The sequence below is a fragment of the Dromiciops gliroides genome, chromosome 5 (assembly GCF_019393635.1).
Source record: "Dromiciops gliroides isolate mDroGli1 chromosome 5, mDroGli1.pri, whole genome shotgun sequence".
Taxonomy (NCBI): domain Eukaryota; kingdom Metazoa; phylum Chordata; class Mammalia; order Microbiotheria; family Microbiotheriidae; genus Dromiciops; species Dromiciops gliroides.
Window position 1 is genome coordinate 253,337,079 of NC_057865.1, and position 27,207 is coordinate 253,364,285.

Sequence of the window (27,207 nt, forward strand, 5' to 3'; positions counted from 1 at the left end):
TTTGTGCTATGATGCAAGAGACTAAAACCACCAACAAAATATGTCTCATCCTAACTCTTATTTTGGAGATTGATGAACAAATATAAAATAAAATAAAAGGATTTTGCCTATTAGGATGCATTGACCACTTTTAGTTTAGTTAAAAATTAAGAAAGAATTGTGATAACTATTTTTTTTTTATTGGTGAGGCAATTAGGGTTAGGTGACTTGCCCAGGGTCACACAGCTAGTAAGTGTCCAGTGTCTGAGGCCGGATTTGAACTCAGGTACTCCTGACTCCAGGGCCGGTGCTCTATCTACTACACCACCTAGCTGCCCTATGATAACTAGTATTTATTTGAAAGTAGACATTAGAAGAGGTATTAATATATGTATATGTACATATATACGTGTGTGTATGAATGATATACATGGGCAGCTAGTTGGCATAGTGGATAGAGCATCAGGCCTAGAATCAATAAGACCAGAGTTCAAGTCCCACCTCAGACACTGTGTGACCCTAGACAAGTAACTTAACTGCTATTTGCCTAAGTTTCTTATCTGTAAAATGAGCTGGAGGGGGCAGCTAGGTGGCACAGTGGATAAAGCACCGGCCCTAGATTCAGGAGGACCTGAGTTCAAAGCCAGCCTCAGACACTTGACACTTACTAGCTGTGTGACCCTGGGCAAGTCACTTAACCTTCATTGCCCCAACAAAAACCAAAAACAAACAAACAAAAAAAAAAATGAGCTGGAGATGGAAATGGCAAACTACTCCAGTATCTTTTCCAAGAAAACCCAGAAAGAGGTCACAGAGTCTGAAACAACTGAACAACATACAATCTAGATCTAGATATACATACATATACATATATATACTTATAGCTATACATATATATGTATATACTTATTTGTCTGTTTTTATTTGACCAGTACCTATGATGTCCTTGGTATGTAGCACTTGTGTCAAATTTCAAATAGAAATTGTTCAGTTGTTTCAGTTATGTCCAACTCTTCATGATCCCATTTGGGGTTTTCTTGGCAAATATATTTCAAATAGAAATGGAGGCCACTAAGCCATACATAAGAATCCCTGCATACTTCATATTGACATAGAAAACCACATGTTAACATTATCTATGTTTCATGGTATTTTATTTATTCTGTTAAATGTTTCCCAATTATGTTTTAATTTTTATTCAACTACACTTGGAATGTTGTGGGCCATATGGGATGACACATCTGGTTTATACCAGAACTCCCAGTGAGGAAACTCCCTCTACCAATGCAGATAAGAAACTATATCTTATAAGTCTAAAAGAGGTGTCTAAGTATCACTGAGTAATTATATGACTTGCCTAGGGTTATACAACATCTGAATGTATTTACTTGAACCCTATGCCTTGTTGAGTCTCAGAATAACAATAATAACTCATTTCTGTGTAGTTCTTGGCATGCCTTATTTCATATGATACTCCCTACCACCCTGGGAAGTAGGTAGAGTAAGCAAGCTTCTTTGCCCTTACTTTGTAGATGAGAATCAAGACATGAAGAAGAGAGGTCAAATGCTGGAGGTGACTGAGCTGGTTAAGTGGCTAGAGCTGGTACTGGCACCTAGGTTTTCATACACATCTTCTTTTCTTTCCATCAAGATGTATGCCATAATAGTCTAGTGGATAAAGTACTGGACTAAAAATCAGACCACCCCAATTAATGTACTCTGTCTCCACTGTTAATTCCAGGTGACTTTGAATGGACATTTAGCCTCACTGTGTGTCAATTTCTCCATTTGTAATTAAGGAAACTACTAGTATTAGTCCTGATAAATTAATAAGTCAAAAAGTAATTTGAAGTTTCTGGAAGAAATGGGATCTAAAAGTCTACTTTGTGGTTATTACTAATGTAATCAATGACAAAAATCACAGCATCATTTAAATTGATATTTAACATTATTCAAGATAGTTTACCAGTCACGTGATTCATTCTTTTTCAAAGTCTTCATACTTCCAGTAAAAAACAAACAAAACCACCCATATTCATTTTTTTTGGTGGGGCAATGAGGGTTAAGTGACTTGCCCAGGGTCACACAGCTAATAAGTGTCACCTAGCTGCCCCACACCCATATTCTTTTAAATCATGCTATTCTTCTAGAATGTCTTATCCATAAACACTTTAGACTCTAGGGTATTTATAAGAAAAAAAAAAACACTTTCCTGGACCAGTAGAGAAATTGTCAAAAATCTCAGCATTCCATTATTTTTATGACTATATAACAATACTCAGCTTGGATTATAAGGGGTAGGTTGATGTCTTAATTACCAAAAATAAAAGCAGGTCATTTTGTTATATTCATTTCCATCATTATTCCAATTTTAACATTCTAATACTGACTCCATTGTTTGCCTAACATAAAGGTAAACAGTTGTGGTCTAGTCCTACTTCAAAGGGTTGTTATTTAATGGAAAAGGGAAAAAAAGAATTTGATGGCTTAAATTTTTATTATGTATGCAAGAATAGCTTGAGTACAACTAAAACACATTGCCTTTTGATTTCCAGACAGATTTCTTTATTTTCGAAGGTTAAGCTGACATTTTGAAATGTTTTTAAGGAAAGTGCTTTGGAAGGAGGGGAGTTTTACATATAAAATACCCAGGTTATTTTTTATCAAAGATTTTTAAGAGGCTTTTTCAGACATTTTTCAGCATTTCAAGATTGGAAGGTTTAATGGGGGAGTTGCTGCTAAATGGATGGTACTTAAGAAAACAATTTATTTGTGGTGAAAGAAGAGAAGTCTTATTTTTTAAAACTTAGACAAACCTAAGTTGACATATTTCCCAAACTAGGCTTCCCATAACAGTAATAGGATTACTGTGTCTTTGTTCCCCAAATCAGAGATTTTGAGCTGGAGAAGGACCTAGAGATCATCTGATCCCACCCCTATATTTTACAACTGAGAAATCAGAGAGCCAGAGATTAAGTGGTTTTTCCATAGTCACATGGCTAATAATTGTCAGGTGTCAGATTGGAACCCACATCTCTCCTCACCATTGTACTTTCTACCACACACTGGATTTATGGCCTTGCTCTCTTAAATGTAGTAAATTAGGGGTTCTTAACCTGGCCTCTAAGGACCCATGGGGAATATGAATAAATTTCAGGAGGTCTGAGAACTTGGGTGGGGAATATAATTACATCTTCATCTTCATCAGTGTCTAGTTGAAATTTAGCATTTCTATCAATTATGAATTTTTTTAAATTCTCAAAATGAGTCTATACTTCCCCAGGTGGCCAAACAACTAAAAAGACCACAAAGCCTTACAACAAATGTTTTTAAAAGGCTTAGTGAATGAGAATATCAGTGAATAAAAATGAAATAGCCAACAGATGGATAAACAGTTGCCGTATTCAATACTTTATTCATTTTTGACATTTTTAGCCAACGTCATGAAGGGGTTTGAAGAAACAGTTTTGTAAATCAAAACACAAACATGTAATTTCACAGTAATTGGATCAGGCACTTTACATGAAAGCACTTTTTTTTTATTTTGAGGTCTTCAAACATAAAACCAAGAAGTGGCTGAAAGTAAATTTTGCTTCTTATTTTAAAAAATGCAACAACAAAGAAATACCTTTTAGCACTGCAGTAAGAGATCAGAGAGAGAGAGACCCACTGCCAATTCCATAGGATAAATGGATTTCTCTTTAACCTTGAAATTGCATTGTCCACAACATGATTGAAAATGCCTATGAACTTTCAATATGCTTTGGAAGTGATCAGTTCCTTGAATGTCCATCACCTCTGCCAACTCACCTGGCATTGCTTTATGCTGACAAATGCCCTTTTCCTGTAAGCTTGCAAACATCCAAGCTTCTCAGCTAACTCTATAGCCTTATCTAAATCCATGGAAAGTTGTCTTGCGGCTTATCTTTGACTAAAGCCCAAACATCATTTTTCTTGTCAAATTTCAGGCATTTCAGCTTCACGAAGATTTGGATGCTTTTGCCTTATCGTTTAAAACAGACTCTTAGCGTGGCCATATTTAGAACAATTACATGATTTCATTAGTATATATGTAGATAAGATGGTTTTCAGCTAGGAAAGTTTCCTTATCCAAGAATGATCCTTTAATTCTCCTAAAAACAACGATAATCTTCTTCACTGGCTCTTCTATAGGGGGCTGCGAATTTTAATATATCAGTGAAAGCCCAAGCCACATGAATAGATAAAGAAATTTGAACATGCACTCAGGAAAGCATGAATATCACTACTTTGTGGCTTTTTGATGACTCACAGTTATATAATGGATCATACTGAAGTTTATTTGCCAGTTAGCCAAAATATTCAGGAATTAGACTGGTTTAATAAAACTCTTTTGGAATAAACTTTTGTAGGATGCAAGAAAATGTAGAGCCCTGAAGGCAGGTGCTTGCTATCAGTTTGTCATTAGATCCTCAGCATTAAATATAGAGCCTGGGACACAGTAGGTGCTTGATTAATCCTATTGAATCAAACTGAATGGAATGTTCCCCTATTTCAGGGAAGGAGCTGTCTTTGTCTCCCCAGCACCATCACTGAAAGAAAGCTGTCTGAAGTGAATTAAACTGAATTAAATTATCACCAGCTCCTCTATAAGACATGGAGTGGAGGAGTAGAAATCAACTAGCCTATAAAGAGGAAGCTTTTAAATAAATAGATATGTTTAATAAATTTTAAATAAATAGATATATTAAACTTTGGGGCAGCTAGGTGGCACAGTCGATAGAGCGCTAGGCTTGGAATCAGGAAGACCTGAGTTCAAATCCATCCTCAGACACTTACTAGCTATGTGACCCTGGCCAAGGCACTTAACTGTGCTTGCCTCTGTTTCCTCCTCTGTAGAATGAGCTAGAGAAAGAAATGGCAAACCATGCCACAAACTTGGATGGGCAATCAGAGAATCTGGATTAAAATACTTTCTCTGCCTGTGTAGCCTTAAACAAGCCAGTTACCTCCTCTCACCCTAATTTTCCTCAAATATAAAATCAAAATTTGAACTAAATGGCCTTGAAGGTCAATTCTAACTCTGTCTATGGTCCAGTGATGTCATGAATTACCAGATCACTTAGTGATGCCTGATTTGATCACATGTTGATCATGTAGTATGGTTTTCGGTTCCTTCCCCAATCCTATTACCTTCCAATTGTGCTTCGGTTTGTCAATGTCCTTTCCAAAATGTGGCACCCAGAACTGAACACAAGTCTGATCATGCTTCTCCCATTGTATTGTTATGCATTTTACAAAAAGTTTTATTGTTCTCTTTGGATTTTACATTGCAAACATTTATAAATTACTCCCATTTTGTGAGAAGACAGCTAGGTAGGGGCAAAGTGCATGGCATACCAGGCTTGAAGTCAGGAAGACTCCTCTTCCTGAGTTCAAATCCAGCTTTAGACACTTAATTGTTGTGTGACCCTGGGCAAGTCACTTAACCCAGTTTGCCTCAGTCTCTTCCTCTGTAAAATGAACTGGAGAAGGAAATAACAAGCCAATCTAGTATCTTTGCCAAGAAAACCCCAAAAGGAGTCACAAAGAGTCAGACACGACTGAAAAAACTAAATAACAACAAACCCACTTCCTGCATTTCTCCTAACAAAATAATAGTCAAACTAATACTAGTGATATTATCTGAAAATACATAATTTCACACCTGTATTTACTCCCCCAACTCTCTATTTTTGAAAAGTTAACAGAAATCTATTTTCTCTCCCTCCTACTACCAAGTCTGCTTTAAAAGAAAAGAAAAAAAAGAAAAACAAATCTCTTGTAACAAATAATTATAGTCAAGCAAAACATTCCCTCAGTGACTGTATGCGAAGATATGTGTCTCAGCCTGTGCTCCAATTCCATCACCTCTTGGTAATGGAGGGCATGGTTCATCATCCATCCTCTGGAATCATGAATGGTCATTACATTAATCATAGTTCTTAACTTATCAACTTTCAGAGTTGTGTTTTTTCAGTTTTTTAGTTTTGTACAGATTGGTTCTCCTGGTTCTGCTCATTTTTTTCTTCACTGGTCTATAAAAGTTCTCAAAATGGTACATTTTTTATGACATTGATTTCATAGTGTAAATGGTTCTCCTCTACTCACTTCTTTTGCTCAATTTATAATTAGTCTTTCCATGCTTATTTTTTGAAATCATCTGTTTCCTCATTTCTTATCACACAGTAGTTATGGCACAAGAATGTAATTTTTAAAAATTCAGGGGCAGTTAGGTGGCGCGGTGGATAGAGCACTGGTCCTGGATTCAGGAGGACCTGAGTTCAAATCCAGCCTCAGACACTTAGCACTTACTAGCTGTGTGACCCTGGGCAAGTCACTTAACCCCAATTGCCTCGCACCACACACACACACACACACAATTAAAAAAAAATTCAATTAATGGTTTACATTAATTGTCATCTTATTAGATTTGACCCATCATCCTAACCTGAAGCACTTTAGAATCATGACTGCATCAATCCAGCCTATTAGCTCTCTGCCCCAGCTTTATGTCATCTATAGGCTTCACTGTCTTCATCCAGGTCACGGTTAAAATTCTGAATGGCACAGGGTCAGAGGCAGATCCCAAGGACATTCCAGTTGAGGCCTCTTTCTGCACTGATAGTCACCCATTAATGACTACTCGTAGGGTCAGGATATCAATCCAGTCCTGAATCCTTTTAACTATTAGCATTGTCTAGCCCATATTTCTCCATGTTATGCACAAGGATAGGATTTTGTCCAATGCTTTGCTAAAATCTGGCTGTAGCACAGCTCTAGTTCTGAAAGGTGAAGTCACTTGACCTCTATGAATCCCATATGTAACATGGGAGTGATAAAATATGCACTACCTTTTAGTACTCTTCTTAAGAAAATGCTTAAAGCACTACACAAATGTGGAGTGTGCTTTTTTTTTTTAAGTGAGGCAATTGGGGTTAAGTGACTTGCCCAGGGTCACACAGCTAGTAAGTGTTAAGTGTCTGAGGCCGGATTTGAAATCAGGTACTCCTGATTCCAGGGCCGGTGCTAGCTGAGCCACCTAACTTCCCCGGGGTATGCTTTTTTAATATAGGGAGAGCTCTGTGTTAAGTATTTCAGATGATATGGAAAGTACGAAACACAGTTCTCTTGCCTTCAAGAAGCTCTAAATCTACTTTAAGCATTAAGCATAGACAAAAACAGAAGGCCAGTTACATAAAGCAAGACAAGAGTAAGAAGTGTATGAGTAAGGCATACATTTAAGTTTACAAGGATGATCACGGGAAGCTTAATGAGAGAGTCAGTCTTTCTCTGGGTTGGATCTTGAAGGATAAACAAGATTCTCATTGGCAGGAAAAGCAGGAGAAAATCTTTCAGGCATGGAAAACAGGATGAACAAAGTCAAAGAGAAAATAATATATGAGACTTAAATAGAGAGTAGACAGGTCTGTTTGGTGTGGTGGGCAGTAAGGGATCCAGCATGGTATATTTGAAAGAGTACTAGATTTGGAATATGAAGTCTGAGGTTTTAAACCCATGTCCTTACACTTATTGGGCAGGTGACTAGCTGGTCCTCAGTTGTCTCATCATTAAAAGGAGGGGACTGAGCACTGATTTCTGAGATTCCTTCCAGCTTTAAACTCTATTACCTTGAGTAAAATTAATTAGGTATAAAATTAATTATGAAAATGGAAATTAAATGTTAGGCAGAGGAGTCTGAATTTTGTTGGTAGCCATTAAGAAGTTTTTGAGTGAAAGAATGACACACACATGGTGCTTTAGGAAGATTAATGTTATAGTCCATGTTGTGGACTGGTGTTCCCCCAAATAGAATGTGTTTTTTTGAAGGAAATGATGTTTCCATTTGTGTTTGTATCCCTGGCTTCTAGCTCAATGTTTTACACATAGTAAGCACTCTGTGTTTATTGAATTGATTTGAAAGAACTCTTGGAAAGCCTCAAAGAACTTCTTTAATAGTTGAGGGATGAGCTGTAAAAGATTTTCAACTTTGCAAGAGTTGCATTGGAAATGAGCACGGAAGTGATGAACAGAAGAAGGAAGAGTAGAATGAAGACTTGCTTTCCCTTCTACTATGAACACCTATAATACTTAAAGACTATACCACATGATTTAGATCTTTATTATGTAGCTTCTTTATATTATAGAATTATGGAATGCTAAAGTTGGAGGAGACCTTAGGACATGGAAATGAGCCTAGAACATTAAAAATATGTCTGAGCTTGGAGGGACTCCAGAACATAAAATGGTAGAACGAAGAATGCTCAAACGTGGAACCTTTTATCTGGATAACACCTTAGAATATAGAAGGTGGGGGTCTGAAAGGACTTTAGTACAAAGGACTTTAATACAACTGGAAAAAATCATTTGAGTCTAAATGTCTTCTTTAACAAATAGGTAAGCTAGGAGAAGGGGAATGACTTGCCTGGGGCAGAATCAGGATTAAAGTTCTAAACTTCCATTCTCCAGGTACTGCTTTTTCCATGTATATTCATTAATTTTCTTGTACTAGACATCTCCCTAGAGAATTTACAAGTTTCTTGAGGGCATGGGCCATGAGTGTACAAATTATTCTACATTATTAATATATGTAAAGATACTTTGCAAATATTTAAAGAACTCTTTAAATACTAGCTATTACTACTCTGAGTATGGAGAATAAGATAAACAGATAATCTGTTGAATGAATAAATGAGTGAGTGAAAGAGTGAGTGAATGAATGAATGAATGAGTGAGTGAGTGAATGAGAATTCCCTCCCAGGGATTAATGGAATATATTTACTCTTACCCCAGAGAAAGGGGAAACTCCAAGGCACCCAAGAGCCAAGAATCATAAGAAATTAGATCTTTGGGGCCTTTTCAGGCTGTTTAGGGAAATCTTTTGTTTGGTGTGTTAACTAGTTAGTTTAGTCTTTTAGCCAGTCTTCAAGTGTGTGGTTGCTTTGCATTTTACTTCAAATCCTGGATTTAATATGATTTCACGATAGGTGGGTAATGAGTACATTAACCCACATATTTCCAGATCCATTCCCATTTACATCTTGTAATCTGGTTATGGCTTTAAGAATTTGAGGTCTGGGGGCAGCTAGGTGGTACAGTGGATAGAGCACTGGCCCTGGATTCAGGAGGACCTGAGTTCAAATCCGGCCTCAGACACTTAACACTTACTAGCTGTGTGAACCTGGGCAAGTCACTTAACCCCAATTACATCACCAAAAAAAAAAATTCAAGGTCTGATATTTTTTGTTCCATTTTCATAAAGCTACTGTCACAAATATGCATTTTAGGCAAATATCTTTAATCAGTCTCACAATCATTGCTGATAAATACAAAATGTGCCAAAAATCTCCTGTTAATGTCAAAATAGTTCTTTACATATTGATAAGTTGGTCCTCCCCCTCTTGTCCTCTTGCATCTTCCATCTGTGTTCCAAGTTCTGAAAATGGGGGCTTGTTACTTGTATAACAAGCATATGCCAATGAGCTTCACTATCTACAAGGGAGATGAAAAAATATTGATATTCCATTAAATGGATGAGATGCATCTTGCTGCAGTGCCAAGACATTAACTAACGTGTCAAAGTACAAGCATGTTAGAGGTAGGAAATATTCTGTGAATGCTGGATTTCTGGTCTGATTATATTGAACCTGTCATTTTGCCTACCTTTGAGATTTCCTCATGAAAGATTCCATGTAAACACAGAGAGCTACAGACCTTCCTTGCCAGGTCCAGGTAATATGGCTCCTATCAGGAAGATGATTTGGCTGTAAAGTCATTTGAAAGGAAAGATATTTGATATTTAATTCAGAAATGTTTTTGCCAAAGGAAGTGTGGGAAGAAATAAAAGTTAGTCAAGCTTGTCCTGGATTAAAACCATAGTATCTCATAGAGTTGGCACACTCACTGGAAGACCAGCCTGGAAACTGGGATATTGAAGCATCTAGATTGGTTTAGCACTTGAATTGGGAAAGGACAGAGGCAGAGAAATGTGAGCTTGTTTCAGTGAGAATTTACATGTCTATAGAATGCCTGTCCTGAAGTGCCCTGAAGTCAGGAGTTCTTGGGTTCAAATCAGACCTCAGACACTTAACTAACTCTGTGACCCTGGGCAAGTCACCTAACTCCAATTACCTCCAAAAAACAAAACAAACCCCTCATTTCCCTGCAAAAACAAAACAAACAAACAAACAACAACAACAACAACAAAGAATTTACATGTCTGTTCAATAAGAATTTCCCTTTCTTTTGCGTCTTCCCTCTCTGGTTTCATCCTTTACAAAAGATCCCAATGAAGAACCTTCATGACACATCAGTCTGACCATGTGTCCTCAGTTGTAACCCAGGTTCCCACTCTTCTGCTCAAAAACCTTCCCTGGCTGCCTACAGCCTGTACATAAAAATGCAAACTTCTCAGTGTAGTACTGAAAACCCTCTTGATTCTGGGTCCTACTTAGTTTTTAAGCTTTATTTTATGTTATTTCCCTTCATGCTCTCTATATTCCAGACTACCAGATGCTCCATAAACTCAATATGCTATGCATGCTATGGTCTACCTCGGAGCATTCCCCCAGTCCATCCCCCAAGTCTAGAATACACTTCATTCTCATTTTTCCATTTTTGAAATTCTTAATTTTCTCCAAGATTCATCTCAATTTCCACGTCCTCCATGTAGCCTTCCTGGATTCCTCCAGTTAAAGAGGTTCCTTCACTCTTTAACTATCCCTAGGACATTTTGGCTCTTTCTTTTGCCTCTTAAGGAGCTTTCAGTCTAAGTGAGGAAACAACTACATAGAAACAAGTGAACATAGTAGAAATTGGGGCTAAGATCACAGGGGAGGCAATGACATTTAGGAAGACTCAGGAAGGGTTCTTAGCTGAGACTTGAAAAAAGCCAAAGAAAACATGAGATTGACATGAGGAGAGAGAATTCCAAGCATGGGGAATGGCCAGTGAAAATATTTGGAGTTGGGAGATTGAATATTATGTGTGAGGAACAGCAAGGAGACCAGTGTCATTAGATCACAGAGACTGTAGAGTGTAAGGTATAAGGAAACTGAAAGAGTAGGAAGGGTTATGGAGGACTTTGAAAGTCAAAGAGAGGGTATTATATTATATCCTGGAGGTGATAGGGAGCCACTAGAGTTTATTGAGCAGTGACGTGAGATCTATGCTTAAAGATGGTCAGTTTCATAATTGAGTAGAGGATGGCTTGGAGTGGGGAGAAATTTGAGGCAGGGAGGTTAGCCAGCAGGCTATTTCATTGGTCCAGTTGTGAAGTGAGTAGCACCCACACTAGACTGGTGGCAGGGCCAAAGAAGAGGTAACAAGGATGTAATGAAGGTGGAAAAACTAGGTTTTAATGATTGGCTATTAGAAGTGAGGAGTGAGGGGCAGCTAGGTGGCACAGTGGATAGAGCACTGGCCCTGGACTCAGGAGTACCTGAGTTCAAATCCGGCCTCAGACACTTAACACTTACTAGCTGTGTGACCCTGGGCAAGTCACTTAACCCCAATTGCCTCACTAAAAAAAAAAAAAGTGAGGAGTGAGATGTTGGGCATTCCCAGGTGGTCATCTTGGGAACATAGGCACATCCTCAACTATGCCAGGAAAGTTAGGAAAGAGGGATATTTGGGGGGGTAAAGAGAACAATATTGGACATGAGTTTAAAAGCGTTATGGGGCATGCAATTCAAAATGTCTATTAGGGCAGTTGGAGAGTCCAGATGATTTGAGTTTCAATCCTGCCTTAGACAATTACTGGCCATGTGGTCCCGGGAAAGTCTTTTTAGCAGCAAGGTAGCACAGTGGACGGAGCTCTGGGCCTGAAATCAGAAAAACCTGAGTTCAAATCTGAACTTGGATGCCTACTACCTATGTGACCCTGGGGAAGCCATTTAACCTCTGTCTGCCTCAGTTTTCTCAACTATAGTTGTTGTGAGGCTCAAATAAGATAATGTTTATTAAGCACTTAGCACAGTGCCTGGCACATAGTGGACACTATACAAGGTTTATTCCTTTCTCAGCCTTCATTTCCTCATCACCCTGGAGCAGAGGAAGGATTCTTGGAACCTGTGATAAATGCTAGAGTAGGTAGGGTAGGACTGGAAGATTTTAAAACCCAGGCAGAGAAATTTGAAAGCAATGGTTTTGAAAGGTTCATCTTCTGGCAGTGAGTGGCTGGATGCATTGAGCATTGTGAGGGCCAAGCCTAGACCCAGAAAAATAAGCTCTATGTCTGTTGAAGTGATCTAGGCGTGAAGCGATCAAAGCCTGGCCTGGAATGGGATGGGGCATCCAGAGAATACAACACTGATGCGAACATTTGGTATTCAATAAAAGTATGAGTGAATTGATGAATGAATGAGAGAATTTCCAAGGTGTTTTCCACATCAAAATCTCTGATCCTCGGCTCAACACAGAAAGGAAAGGGAAAAGCTTGTGAAATGCATTTCAAAGGAAGAAAAAAACAGAATGCAATTTTAGTTTGGCTATGAAGGGATAAAAAGAAAAAAAGGGGAAAGGGAATAACAATTTATATAGCACCTACTATGTGCTTGGCACTTTGCTAAGTACTTTACAAATATCTCATTTAATCTTACAAACCCTATTTCCAGGTAGAAGTTAAGTGACTTGCCCACGGCCACACAGATAGGAAGGGTCTGAAGTCAAATTTCAACTTAGTTCTTCCTAACTCCAAATCCAGCACTCTATCCATTGTATTACTTACTGCAAAATTTCCAATCCAATAAAATGAAAATATAAAAGCACCATAAACAAAAAGCTCAACACGTCTAAAAGAGAACTAATAATCACTTTCCCCCCAAACCTGCCACATATGCCTCCTAGCTTCTCTATTATTGTCTGAGTAATCCGCTATCCTCCTGCTCACCCAAACTTAAAGCCTTGGAGTTGTCTTTGAATCACCTTTCTCAAGTAATTGCCAAGTCCTGTTGATTTTACCTCCACGATATATTTTTCAATCAGTTCTCCCGATGCCTTCAATTTGAGCCCTCATCCCTTCCCACCGGGACTATTGTAATTACATCCTCACTAGTCTGTATGCTTCTAGTCTTTCGTCCTTCCTCCTGATTGCCAAAATGATTTTCCTAATGCAATTTTCCTAATAACCTTCTCATTCCCCTGCTCTAACACCTCCAAAGGCTCTCTACTCCCCTCCACTGTCTACCTTTCACATAACTTCCTTTCATGTTCTCTGTATTCCAGTCAAGCTGGATTATTTGCTGCCATTCCAGGGATCTTGTCCTGTCTTCTCTCGGTTCACACCCTCAGGCCCTCCCCTAATTCTAGAATACTCTTCCTTCCTTTCTACCTCTTTAAATCCTCCTCCTTCAAAATCCAGCTCGAATAAAAGTGATCTCTTTCCTCAAATCCCCCTAGAATATTTTGTTCCTATCACATTCTCATATATAACATGCTAAATTGAATACTTGTAATTTCTTCTCGTTCAATTGTTTCTTCCTGAGAGAAGGGGCCATGTGTATATCCCTCAGTTCTCTGCAAAGAATTTGTTCTTGCCATTCAGTAATTAGAGTTGTATCCAACTCTTCATGACCCTATTTGGGGTTTTCTTGGCAAAGATACTGGAGTGGCTTGCCATTTCTTCTCCAGCTCATTTTACAGTTGAGAAAACTGAGGCCAACAGAATTAAGTGACTTGCCCAGGATCACATAGCTAGTAAATGTCTGAGGCCAAAATTGAACTCATAAAGATGAGTCTTCCTGACTCCAAGCCCAGTACTCTATCCACTGTAATATTTTTCAAAATTTTATTTTATTTTTAATTTATAGAACATAAAAAGTACTTCCATCACATAGTACAATAAATAAGATGTTTGCATATGAAACTGCAAATCTACTAAGCATAACATGCTATTCCTTTCAAATGCACAACAAAATTATCATTAAATTTCTTTTTTTTTTCCTTTTTTTCTTCCCTACCCACTTCCCTGCCCTACAAATGGCTACCATTATACATAAATAGGTATATAGAGATATCGGTAGATATTTAATTAATCTATATATACTTCTGTTTTTCAGTTCTTTCAAAGAGTAGGTATTCCATAATTTTTTAATTCCTCACACAATAAGTATTTATTAGGTGCCTACTGTCTGCCAAGCACTATGATGGTTTGCAGAGAAGTAGAAATAAGTTCTGGGCATACTGAGCTTGAGGAGTGGAGATACCCTTTATTCAGTTGAGAATCCAAGGCTGGAGTGCCGTTGAAAGTTCAAGACTGGAAATTTCCATTTTGGAATCACTCACATAGAGGTGCTAGTTTAAACGATGGGAGTAGAATAACACAGTAAAAAGAGTGAGTATAGATGAAGGTGAGCAGAGGATCAAGGGCAGATCCTTGAGGGTCACAGCATGGTGAGGGGATAAGATCAGAAAGAAGACCAACAAAAGAGACATACCATGACTGGTGAGGGAGATAGGAAGAGAACTGGAAGAATCCAGCAACATGAAATTAAGGAAGGAGAAAATGTCAAGGAGTAAACTGTTGAGTATTTTACAGTGCTCCAGAGAGGTCAGGAAGGATCAGGAATGGGAAACAGCCATTAGATCTATCAAGGATGCCAATGCTAATTATTGAGAGAGAGGTCTGAATAAAAACATTAGAGTCATAAGTCAGATTATGGGTCATGGATTTAAGAAGGGAAAAGATGGAGAAAAAGAGCAGAGTGTGTGTATAGATATTTTATGTAAAAAGAGTTTTTAAAAAATCAGGGCATCATACCTTTTACAGTTATCTGGTTAGCCATGTACAATAAAAACTATAGTATCTCGTGAAGTCTCCCAAGTATAAGAAGTGGTCTCAAAGAACAAATTCATGGGCATCTGTCCATAAATTTAATGAAAGGTTTTGCCCCAAAGTGATAGCCCAGATATGGATTGTGGTACTAAACAAACTTTACAAATTAACTCATTAGTGACATTGGTCTCCTTGATTTTGCACTTTCAGTCTCTCAGAATTCAATCACATAATACTTACTGTGTGAGATTTCATTCATTAACTAAGGTCTATATAACATTTTGGGTCCAAGTTTTTAGAAATTACCAAAATCATTATTTTTGGTTGAAAAAGCTTTGATTTGTACATGTTATATCACTTAAATTTATTTTTATATTACCTTTCTTTTAGTGGACGGTCGATAGCAATTGCATTTAGCTTATCACTTTCTGCCGGTGGCAATATTGTGTTCTGGCTCCTTCTGTCAAATGCAATGTTCCTATAATTTAAAAAAAACCACCACTTTCAAAAGCCTCTGGGATTTGTCTCTGTGTGTGTAACATTCTATGATATAATACATGTGATATATATTATATATAATGTAGACACATATATATTCCAAAATGTTCTATTAAAGTGCTTTCCAGGTTAATTCCTTTTCTTTGATTAGCACAGTTACATATATTTGTTTTACTTAATCTAAAAAGCATCTTAAAATTGTTCTAAAATCTAATTTATATCACGGGAGTTTTGCCCATTAAATAGCCCATTGTTTTGAACTTTACAAGGAAAAATCTACTTCTGAATGTTTATTTTGAGGGGAGAAACAGCCACAGTCCTTAAGTTCTTCATAGTATTCAGTTCAATACAGTTCAACAAGCATTTGTTAAATCACTTGATATGTGCCAGACACTGTTAGGTGCTGGAAATTCAAGGATTAAAACTAAGACTTTGATCTTAAGAAATTCACATTCTGTTGGGGGTGTGGACAAGAGAAGGAGGAGCAAGAAGATAGGTGCACAGATTAGTAAATGCAAAGTAATTGGGAAGGAAAGTGATAAGAGAGTAGGGAGTGCTAACCAGTGAAGGGAATCAAGAAAGGCTTCATGAACAAGGTGGTGCTTGAGATGACTCTTGAATGGAGGTAAGGATTCCAAGAGGTACAAGTGAGAAAGGAGAGCATTTTAGGCATAGGTTACTGCTTATGCAAAGGCAAAGAGGTGGGAGATGTTATGTGCAAGGAATTGCAAGTAATCCAGTTTGTCTACACAGCAAGTAGTATCTCACCTGCCCACTAAAGAGTCATTTTAATTGTCAATTTTAACAACTGTTCCTTTTATGTAAACTGGTTTTATAAACTTCATATAAAAGCAAAATTAACCAATCACTGAAATCATAAGTCAAACTGACTAAAAAAATTAAAATGTCATTGATACCCTTTGTTTATATCAGCCATTTCTGAACATACCCTTTCCCCCAGAATTGTAACAATGACAAATAGGCAAAAAACAACCCATACAATGACTCAGTGACTATTTCTGACAATGTATGCCACAACCCCCCCTTGTGCCTTACCACAACCACCCAAACTCTTCAAGAATATGTTACATTATTGGCTCTCTGGGACCATTGTTGATTTCCTTTTAGTGGTCGTTTCATTAGAGAGGAAGGGAAAGGTACAAACATATTAAGCACCTACTATGTGCCAAGCACTTCACAGATACTATCTCATTTGATCCTCACAATAACCCTGGGAGGTAGGTGCTATTATAAATCCTCATTTTACAAATTAGTAAAATGAGGCAGACAGGGGTTAAGTGACTTACCCAGTGTCACATAACTAGTAAGTATCCAAAGCTGAATTTGAACATAGGCCTTCCTGATTGCAGATCCAGCTCTCTATCCACTGTACCATCTAGATGCCTCATTATCATTAAAGTCATTGTATACATTATTCTTCTATTTAGGCATATTTTGCCATGTTTCATTTCTCATAGATCTTCCTATACTTTTCTAAATTTCTCACATTTACAATAGTAGTCCATTATATCTATATACCACAGTTTGTTCAGTCATTCATTAATCTTAGGCACCTGCTTTCTTGTGCCTGCTCTCCCTGACTCCCTTCAATTTAATTTGCATCTTTTGGGTATGTCCTAGCAATTGCACTTTGAGCCCTGCTCTGGACAGAGGAGGCTCCAGCAGACACTATTCTCAAATTGACCAGTTTGTTTAACTTGGCTGTCTAGGGCTATTTTGGGAAGCCTCTGGGAGAAAGAAACTAGAAGCTAATCCATCTTGTTCCCACCATGAACAAGGAGGTGCATAGGCAAGGTTGAGCAACCCTGCTCTGTTCCTCCATAACCCTGTAAGCTCTTGTTGCAAAAAATGGATGTTGAATGCTGAGGAGTGACCCTCTCCTTCCGCTCCACACTCAAGAACTGATGTGATATGATGGTGAGGTTGTAAATCAGCTAGAAAGAGCTTTGCTTTCTCCTCTTGCCTGTTAAAGAAGGAGCTAGTTCAAAGGTTGTATCTCAATTAAGCTACTGAATGATTTCTTCTTGGTCCCTTTATGCCAAGGGGGAGAATGTAGCTTTTAGGGGAAGAAGTTGATTCTGTTTCTAATAACAGGCAGCTCAGGCAGCTGTTTTCTGAAAAATTATCTGTGTCGTCTTACGATGGCTTATGAATCTATCCCCCCACCTCTACAAAAAAAAAAAAAAAGAAAGAAAGAAAATCTGATGGCTGTCCAGTCCTTGTTTGGTGCAGTGACAACAGTGGGGAGAAATTTGGGGAGAGGCTTTGATCTTTCAATAGAGATGAGTGACACATTCTGTCTTCAGTAAGGCTTGGGGGAAGGGCAGAAATTGGGGGAGGAACAATGGGCTCTTATGCCATACGGAAACCCCAGTATCAAGGGAAGCATTTTGTTACCATATTCCTATGCAATTCCATGTTCTTTAAGCAGGAAGGCCTATAAGCAAAGAAAATGGAAGGGAGCAAGGGTAGGAAGGAAGAAAGGGAGAAAAAGGAAAGGAGGAAGGGAGAGAGGAAGGGGAGTAAGGGAGGGAAGGAAGGAACAAAGGAACAAAGGAAGGAAGGGAGGGATAAAGGGAAGGAGGGAAAGGAAAGGAGGAAGGGAGAGAGGAAGGAAAGGAAGAAACAGGGGGGAGGGAAAGGAAAAGGAGGAAGGGAGAGAGGAAGGGAGGAAAGGAAGGAAGGAAAGGGAAAAAGGAAGGAAGGAGAGGGAGGAAGGAAAGGAACAGAGGGGGGGAGGAAGGAAGAGGAAGGGAGAGAGGGAGGGAGGAAGGAAGGAAGAGAGAGAGGGAGAGAGGGAGGAAAGAAGGGAAGAAGGAAAGAAGCAGGAAAGGAGGAAGGAATCCCAAATCTAAGTGTGGTAAAGGCTTGAGTTAAAATCAAACCAAGCCCAAACAGTACTGTTCTCCCAAAGGACTATGCTACACAGGAGTTACCCACCTTAAAGGAACACCAAACCCTATAAGCAGGAATCAACATAAATATTTAGATGTTTTACACGCGGAAAGCTGAATAAAGAATTTAATTTACATGTACCTGTATCTATATGTGTGTATATACATACATATATATATATTACACATACACAGACCTGTATATGCATATAGTATATCTGTATGTATATTGTATGTGTGCCTACATGTACATTTGTGTATATGTGTGGTGCATCCATGTATATATGTATGCATACACATGTGGATACATATACATATACATGTTCATAAACACACTCTGCCTTTCCCCAAAAAAAGTAAACTCCTTGAGGATAGAAATTGCTATAATTTTGTCTTTTCATGGCACACAGTAGCACTTAATAAATGCATGCTGATAGGTTGGTTTCCGGTTCTTTGCTGCTATGAATATTTTGGCACATTGATAATCTTTCTACTCTTGAGAACCACTGGGTTATATATCCAGTAGGTGGACCATAAGGTCCAAGATACAAACAAATTAGAGGTAGCTTAGCAGCATAGTGAAGAGAATCCTGTACTTGGGAAGACCTGAGTTTGAATCACGCCTGGGACACTTCCTAGCTGTATGACTCTGGACAAGTCATTTAATTGTCATTTCATGACTCACAGGGCTGCAGTAAAGATCAGTTCAAGCCCTTTGTAACCTTTAAAGACTAAGGAAATCATCAATCATCACTGTATTCCTTTTGTGGTTTGAAATTGTCCAATTGATATTTCACATAAACACAAACTGATGGAGAATACTGTTTTTATGTCACTGTGTATCTTTTCTATGTATTAACGAGATCTGTCTACCCTACTAGATTAAAAGCTTTTAAAAGATCAGGCACTAGGCCTTCTGCCTCTTTGTATCCATTGGAACCTAACAATGTACCAGATACATAGTTGGGCTCAATAAATGTTGATGCTGATATTTATGAGGGGGAAAGGAGGAGCATTATTCCAAAGCTAATCAGTGAAAAGACCATTTTATGGATTACCTAAGAGCCCATGTAGCAAGAATATTTTTCCATACTGAATAAAGCAAAACTTTGATTCATTGTTTATTGGGGTAGTATGAGACTGTTTAATTTTTTCATTCATTCCTCAATTTTATAGGTATTATTGATTTTTTTTGTGGTTGAGTCATTTTTCAAGACACTAGGGACAACAGAAGGATGGGATTTTTTAAGGACATTTCCATAAAACTAATCATATGATCAGCTAGTTGGTGCAATGGATAGAGGGCTGGCCTCAGACACTAGTTGTATGATCCCAAGCAAGTCACTGAATGCCGTATGCCTCAGTTTCCTTATCTGTAAAATGAGATGGAAAAGCAAATGGCAAACCGCTCCAATATCTTTATCAAGAAAACCCCAAATAGGGTCATAGGGAGTAGGACACAATTGAAACAATTGAACAACAACAACAAAAGCCATTTTCCTCAACTCTGAAAAGCTTTTCCTATCGTCTCATTTCTCAGGCATTTTAGTAGACATCTCATTTCCAAAATATTTAGGAAATTAAGAGATGAAGCAGCTAGGTGGTATAATAGAAGAATTCCAGGAGACAAGAAGAGCAGAGTTCAAATTCAGCTTAACCTCTGTCTGCCTCAGGCTCGTCTATAAATGATGATAACAATAGCACCTGCCTCCCAGAATTGTTAGGAGAATAAAATGAAATATTTCTGAGACAAACCTTAAAGCACTCCATAAATGCTATGCTAGCTTGCTATATGTTTTTCCAAAATGATCCTCTAGCACAAAAATGTACAGGCATTCAGGATCTGCTTGCTAATTTTTTTGTTGTTGATTTTGTTCAACAAACATTTATTCTTGTGGTGAACAAGACACTGTGCTAGGTTCTAGGGGAAAAGGGAAAGATGAATAAGACATGGTCTCTGCCCTTGGAAATCTGACAGTTTAGTAAGGAAATAAAACATTTACATAAATATTATACAAAGTAAATCGTGAGGTTTATAGGAGAAGAACAAGCAAATCATGTTGGAGAGAACAGTGCTTGGAAAAAATGGAGGTAGACCAGTCTTTGAAGGATGAAGAGGGTTTCAGTGGAAATTTGGAGGAAAAGACATTCTCCAAGGGAGCAACAGCATGAAAACAGACATAGAAGCAGGAAGGACTTGTGTTCAGGCAATGGCAAATTTTCCAATTTGTTGAGAGTAGGTTTTGGCACTGTTGGTCAACAAGGAGGTAGAACTGACAAGACTTGGAAACTGACTAGATAAGTAAGATGCAGAGCTAGCTGTAGAGGATGGCACCAAGGTCATTAACCTAGGTTTTTTTAGATGGATTGTGGTATCCTTGATAGCAAAAGGGAAATTCAGAAAAGGGGTGCAGATCGAGGGGGAAAGAAATTACTTGTGCATTAGACATGTTGAGAAAATGTTCAACTGGATTTTAATAGGGGGATCTAAGTTTGAATATGTTGACTTAATAGTTGCAATTGATGAGGAGCTTAGTGGTACTATTGGGGTCAAATGTTAGAGGCTCTTGAATGACCTAGAACTCAACATCGATTTCCTGCCCTGGAGCCAGGCTCTCCTGATTGGTGAGTGTTCCCCATGTCTAGGCAACCCCAGATTTTTCTGTGATGAATTCTGGCTGTCATCCTACCATACTACCTCACACATAAATCCCCTCTTCTCTCTTCTACCTCTGGCCCTGAGAACAGTAATCATCAACATTACCATTCTTGGGGAAGAGTGTATCACTATCTCCCTGCGACTCCATTCACCATCCCTGTGATTCCCAAACCAAAGCATCACATTCTTGGTCATCAGCCCCCTATATGTGTTGTTTTCCATCATTTAGCACACTCTCTGGTACACAGTTGGCACTTAATAACTGCTTGACTTGCTTGTTGATTTTTCTCCTTTTAGAGTATAGGATCCTTGAGGTCAAAATCTGTCTTAATTTTTGTCTTTTTATCCCCAAGATTTAGCATAGTCCCTGGTACCTAGTCAATATTTAATAAGTACTTTTTAATTCATGCAAATGGTACACTAATGAGTTGGAAAATTTGTCTAAAGTCAGTGGGAGGTATTGAAGGGTTGAGGATAGGAAAATGAAATGATCTGAGCTGTGCTTTGGGAAATTTCCATCGTCATCGATGTGCAACATGGAGTGGAGAGGTGAGAGAGTAGAAGCGTGGCAACTGATTGGAAGGATAGTGAGGGAGAGAAGTAATGAAGCTCTGAATGAGAGGAAGGGCAAGTGCATCTTTAAGAACTAAAATATCTACATTCACAACTGATTACTCCCCAAAAGAGCAGCAGTCTGGATATTTTCTTCTTGAGGTTTCATGATCCAGTTTCCAAAACAGTTAATTATGCAGGAATTTTCCCTTAAATTTTGAGTATCCTTTCAACAAATTCAATAAAACTCAAGATTCACAAACAAATTTTGGATTCAACATCATTTAAAAAATACAATTTGCAAAAGTAAGAAAATTACTTACCATATTATTTCAAGCACTTTAATTTCCCTTCAAGGGCCAGTAGCTAGATGAACTTCCTGGTGTGGTATGATCCTATCTCTCTAGCCCATTTTAATATATAATTTTCCTGTGTTTATACTGTCCATTTTCTTTTATTAACTTGTTACACTGATTCCATTTTGTCCTGTGTAATTTAAAAGTCTTTTATCTTGTTCTTTGGGAAATTCTTACACAGGTTTGATAGGGAGAATAAATAACATCATACAGAATGGTAGTTTGTTATCAGTATGCCTTTGTCTGTAACAATATACTGTCTATTTTTGGTCACATATTGAAAGGTTGAGAGAGAATATGGCATAACTAGAGAGCTGACCTTGAAGCCAGGAAGACCTAGTTTTAAGTTCCATGTTTCTGACATATGCTGGCTATGTGACCCTGGGCAAGTCACTTAACCTCTTAGTGCCCTAGGCAATTCTCTATGACTATCAGTAGCAGTAAAGAGACATCTGTTTTGGTAGAGAGATTCTTGGGCAGCTAGGTGGTGCAGTGATTAGAGTGCCAGGTCTGGAGTCAGGGAGACTTCCTTTCCTGAGTTTAAATCTGGCCTCAAACACATAGTAGCTATATGATCCTGGGTAAGTCACTTTTTTTTTTTTGCTAGGCAGTGAGGGTTAAGTGACTTGCCCAGAGTCACATAGCTATTAAGTATTAAGTGTCTGAGGCCGGATTTGAACTTAGGTCCTCCTGAATCCAGGGCTGGTGCTTTATTCGCTGCCCCAATCCTGGATAAGTCTCTTAATCCTGTTTACCTTAGTTTCCTCATATATAAAATGAGCTGGAGAAGGAAATGGCAAGTCACTCCAGTATCTCTGCCAAGAAAACCCCTTATATGGTCACAAAGAGTCAGACATGACTGAAATGACTGATCAATAATAGAGATTCTACTGTACCAAAGAAGCCTAATCCTCATTCAAGGCTAATGAGACTATCAGAAGAAGCTTTTCAAAAAGTGTTGCAGTGGTGTATATTACATGTGATGTCTGCATTTAAACATTTTAAATAGTAAGATTTTAATAGAGCTGCAAAAAAAACTGACATTGGATGTTCATAAAATTATGTTAAATCATGGCTGTAATCTGAAGCAATCAATTCAATCAGATTACAACTATGAATTATGTGCTAGGTTCTCCATACTATACTAAGTGCTGGGGATATAAAAAAGAGGCCCTGCCCTCAAGAAGCTCACATTTAATGGGAGAGAAAACACAATCATAGAAGATCCAGGCAAAGTAGAAATAAAGTGAAGCAATGGATTGCATTAGAAAGAGTGCTCAACTCCTGCCTGGCTCCTGTCTCTGCCACAATCTCTGGACCTCAGGAAAGTCATATAATCTTCTCAGGTCTCAGTTTTCTCATCTTATAGACTAAGTAGGGTGGACTAAATTACCTTTGAGATTGTCTTCCAGCTCCGGATCTATGGGTAACTAAATGGACTAATGGAAAGAGTGATAGACTTGAACTCAATTGGATGTGAGTTCAAATCCAAACTGAGACATTTCCTAGCTGTGATAGTTTTTAAGGGAAGATGTGTGACCACTAGTCAGGAAAGTTATAGACAGGATTCTAAGTCATGCATGAGTTATACTACATAGTTTCTCAGATTCCTTTCAATTTTGTGATTCTGTAAGTAGCCACATAGGGGAAATTGTGTAGTGGAAAAGAGTATAGGTCTTGGATTCAGAAAATCAAAAGAATTTAGAGATAGCAGAAGGATGTTAAAGATGGTCTAGGCCAACTTATTCATTTTAAACCAGAGGATTTAATTGACTTACAGTCATTCAAGTCACATAGTAGCAGAGTTCAGGATTTGAGACTCGATGTGGTTTAGCAGAAAAAGCAATGGGCTGGGCTCAGTGGATAAAGCACCCACCCTGGATTCAGGAGGCCCTGAGCTCAAATCCATCCTCAAAAACTTAACACTTACCAGCTGTCTGACCCTGGGCAAGTCACTTAACCCTCATTGCCCCACCAAAAAAAAAGAAAAGCAATGGATTTAGAATTTAAGAAGCTGGGGTTCACATTCAAGATCTTCTGCTTTGAGACCCATGTAACTTGGGGCAAATTCTCCTTCCTATGCCTTTTTTTTCTTCCCATCTACATAATAAGAGAATCAGATTGGATGATCTCAAAGGCCCCTTCAATCCCTAACTCTATGGAAGACTACTAATTTGTGCATGTAAGACTATCATCATTATGATCATCATTATTGACACTTGTACAGTGCTTTGAGATTTGTAAAGTACTTAAAAAATAAGAAATCATTTGATCCTCACAGCAACCCTGTGAGGTGCTATTATTATCCCCATTTTATAGATGAGGAAACTGAGGCAAACAGATTAAATCACTTGCTTGGGATCATACAGCTAGTATCTGAGACTGGATTTGACTCCCGGCCCAGAGCTTTCTCCATTGAGACACCTAGCTGCCTCAGTACATAAGTACACACAGACACACACTTTTGTTGTTCAGTCACTTCTCTCACATCCGACTCTTCATGACCCCATTTGGGGTTTTCTTGGCACAGATCCTGGAGAGGTTTTGACATTTCCTTCTCCAGCTCATTTTACAGATGAGGAAACTGAGTCAAACAGGGGTGACTTGCCCGGGGTCACACAGCTTATAAGTGTCTAAGGCCAGATTTGAACTCAGAAAAAATGAGTCTTTGACTCCAGGTCCAGCACTCTGGAGTGCTACAAATACACACACACACACACACACACACACACACACACACACACACACACGTGTATGTGTGTATGTGTTATAATTGTAAAATTATATAAAATGTAACTATAAAATATGTAATACATATGTACACATACATATGTATACTTTGACATTTTAGAAATAGACTCTAACCTTTGTAGCTAAATGAATTCAAGGTTACTGCATATCTGATTAACCTTATCCCTTTGCTCTCCCTCTCTCTCTCTCTGTGTTTTTTTCCCTTCCAGTGCCACCGTGGGCCTTAATAGCCATAGCCATAGTTGCAGTCCTCTTAATCTTGACCTGCTGCTTTTGTATCTGTAAGAAATGTTTATTCAAGAAGAAGAACAAGAAGAAGGGAAAGGAAAAGGGAGGAAAAAATGCCATAAACATGAAAGATGTCAAAGACTTAGGGAAGACCATGAAAGATCAGGTAATGTGATCATTCCATTGGCTGCCTCTTAATTCCTATTTTTAAAGATTGATAGGAATTGGTAGGGGGGTGACTGTAGGGGCTCTTTGGGAAGTTTCTATCTGCATGGTGGGAAAATAGACTTCACTATTCCCATTTAACTAGTAACTTCTTGGACAACCTTGGTTAAAACATACCAAGAGTTGGCAACTGTAACTTGTATTCTTTTGTGTCCATTAATCAGCTTCTCTTTGTGCAATATTTAAAATTTCAAAACAGGACTATAACTAGGGTTGGGCAGTCATGATGTTTCCTTCAGGGAGCTGAATTTAGAGGGTATCAAATTCAGAGGATGCTAGTCCTTCCATGGCAAACCAAACATAAAACCCCAAAACCAGAGCTAAACCCGTCTTGAGCAAAAATATCTGAAATCACAACATACCAAAGGGCAGATTGAAGTGAGTTCTTTAGCTCCCTCCCCTCCAGCACTATTTCCCCCACTGGTATAACTCACTCACCTGAGGTTGTATTCCATCTTTTATGCCCTGGGCATATTTTGGTCCATGTCCCAAATGTAAAAATTCCCAGGTATGTCTCTGTTTATAAGATTTGCCAAAGAGTATCCTAGAGAAGAAACATGTGAGTACTGAGCGGGAAAGTCTCTGTGCTTAGAACTAATCCAAATTCCCTGAAGCATGTTCTTTTCTAAACTAGTAACATATATTTTGTGTTTCAAAAAATATTCCAAAAGTGGGGGGAAATGAGAGAGGCATAGAACAAAACTCTGATCCTCTGTTCTCCCTTTGAACTAGCTTGTAGTTCGAAGTCATATACGGATACTTGTTTGTTTTCATGGTCAATTTGGTCAAGTATGACACAACAAGAGCATAAATATTCACTCATTCCAATTTGCTATAACCTTGTGATCACAGGCATAAGGAATTGACACACTAACCAGAGCCAACTGCAAGAAACATCCACCTTCCTATGGATGGTAAACCCTCCAGTGAACTTTTTTGTGATTCATTTCAGATCCCCTTACTTACCTCCCTCCTTCTTCCCAAGAATAACAGATACTTAACCTGTCTGTCTGCCCTTCATACCAGCATCCACCCATCCATCTGCATACATACATCCACTGTTTCTCTATAACAGAATGTTGTTTCCCAGGTTCCCTTCCCCCTCTGAATTTTCTGAAGGGTTTTTACTTTCAGAAACCAGATGGAAACAGAAGGGTTAAAAACAACAAATTTGAGGAAATTACAAAGATACAAGAAATATTTTTAAATTCCATTATAGGGGCAGCTAGGTGGCTCAGTGGATAGAGCACTGGCCCTGGATTCAGGAGGTCCTGAGTTCAAATCCGGCCTCAGACACTTGACACTTACTAGCTGTGTGAGCCTGGGCAAGTCACTTAACCCCAATTGCCTCACCAAAAAAAAATGCCATCATAGATTTAGGGCCGAAGAGAGGCTCAGAGGTGATATAGCCCAACCACCTCATTTTACAGTTGAGGAAAGTGAGTCCCAGAAAAGTTAAATCATTTGGCTAAAGTTACACAAGTAATAATGTAGGCAAAACTTGGACTCAGTTCTTCTGACTCCAAGTGCAATGTTCTTTCCAATGACTAACAGTTACCTTTCCCTAATAGTTATTCTTCCTTGTAATATAACCATCTATGGATAATCTTTCCTAGCTCCTGGTGTTGTCCTCATGGTTAGGGCCCTTTATCATATTCTTTGATCTACCTGACCTTCCCATAATTCACAACCCATCTTTCTCTTTCTTCATAGAGAGAATAGGCCATTGGATTCTCAGAGAAAGATATGAGAGTCATATATAATTTAAAGGGACTTTTGAGGTCATGTAGTTCAGCATCTTCATTTCACAGAGGAGAAAACTCTCAGGATGGAAGAGGTGACTTGACATGCCTTACTCAAGATCACAGAGGAAAATGGTAGACCTGGAAGGTGAACTCAGGTCTTCTAAAATTATGTCTAGTGTTCTTTATATTACACTACATTGCTGCTTATCTTGAGATGAAAATTCCATCTTTGGAGTCTCAACTCTAATATCACCCTCTCCATGCCCTTCCACCATCTTGATGGCTCATACGAATTGGAATGACTGAAATTTTCTATTTCATTTTCTCCACAGCCCTTAATTACAAAAACATGTGCTTACATGTAAGACAAACAAGAAGAAAATTGATAGCCTTCCTTCTTCTATATTTGTCTCAATAAATTTTTTACTGACAAGACTTAGTAGTGACGTGAAAACTAGCCTAATAGACATGCATTTCACTTGCCAATAAAATACCATGTTATTGGCTC

The 27,207-nt window shown here is 38.4% G+C and overlaps 1 protein-coding gene across 4 annotated transcripts in view; it reads left to right on the forward strand.

The window, feature by feature from the left end:
- SYT1 (synaptotagmin 1) overlaps window positions 1-27,207 on the forward strand; it is a 755,577-nt gene that overhangs the window by 500,667 nt on the left and 227,703 nt on the right. For all 4 annotated transcript variants that reach the window (XM_043966329.1, XM_043966326.1, XM_043966327.1 and 1 more), the window contains one exon: window positions 24,711-24,895. In XM_043966329.1, coding sequence (XP_043822264.1) covers window positions 24,711-24,895 — 185 coding nt within the window. The remainder of the gene's footprint in view (window positions 1-24,710; window positions 24,896-27,207) is intronic.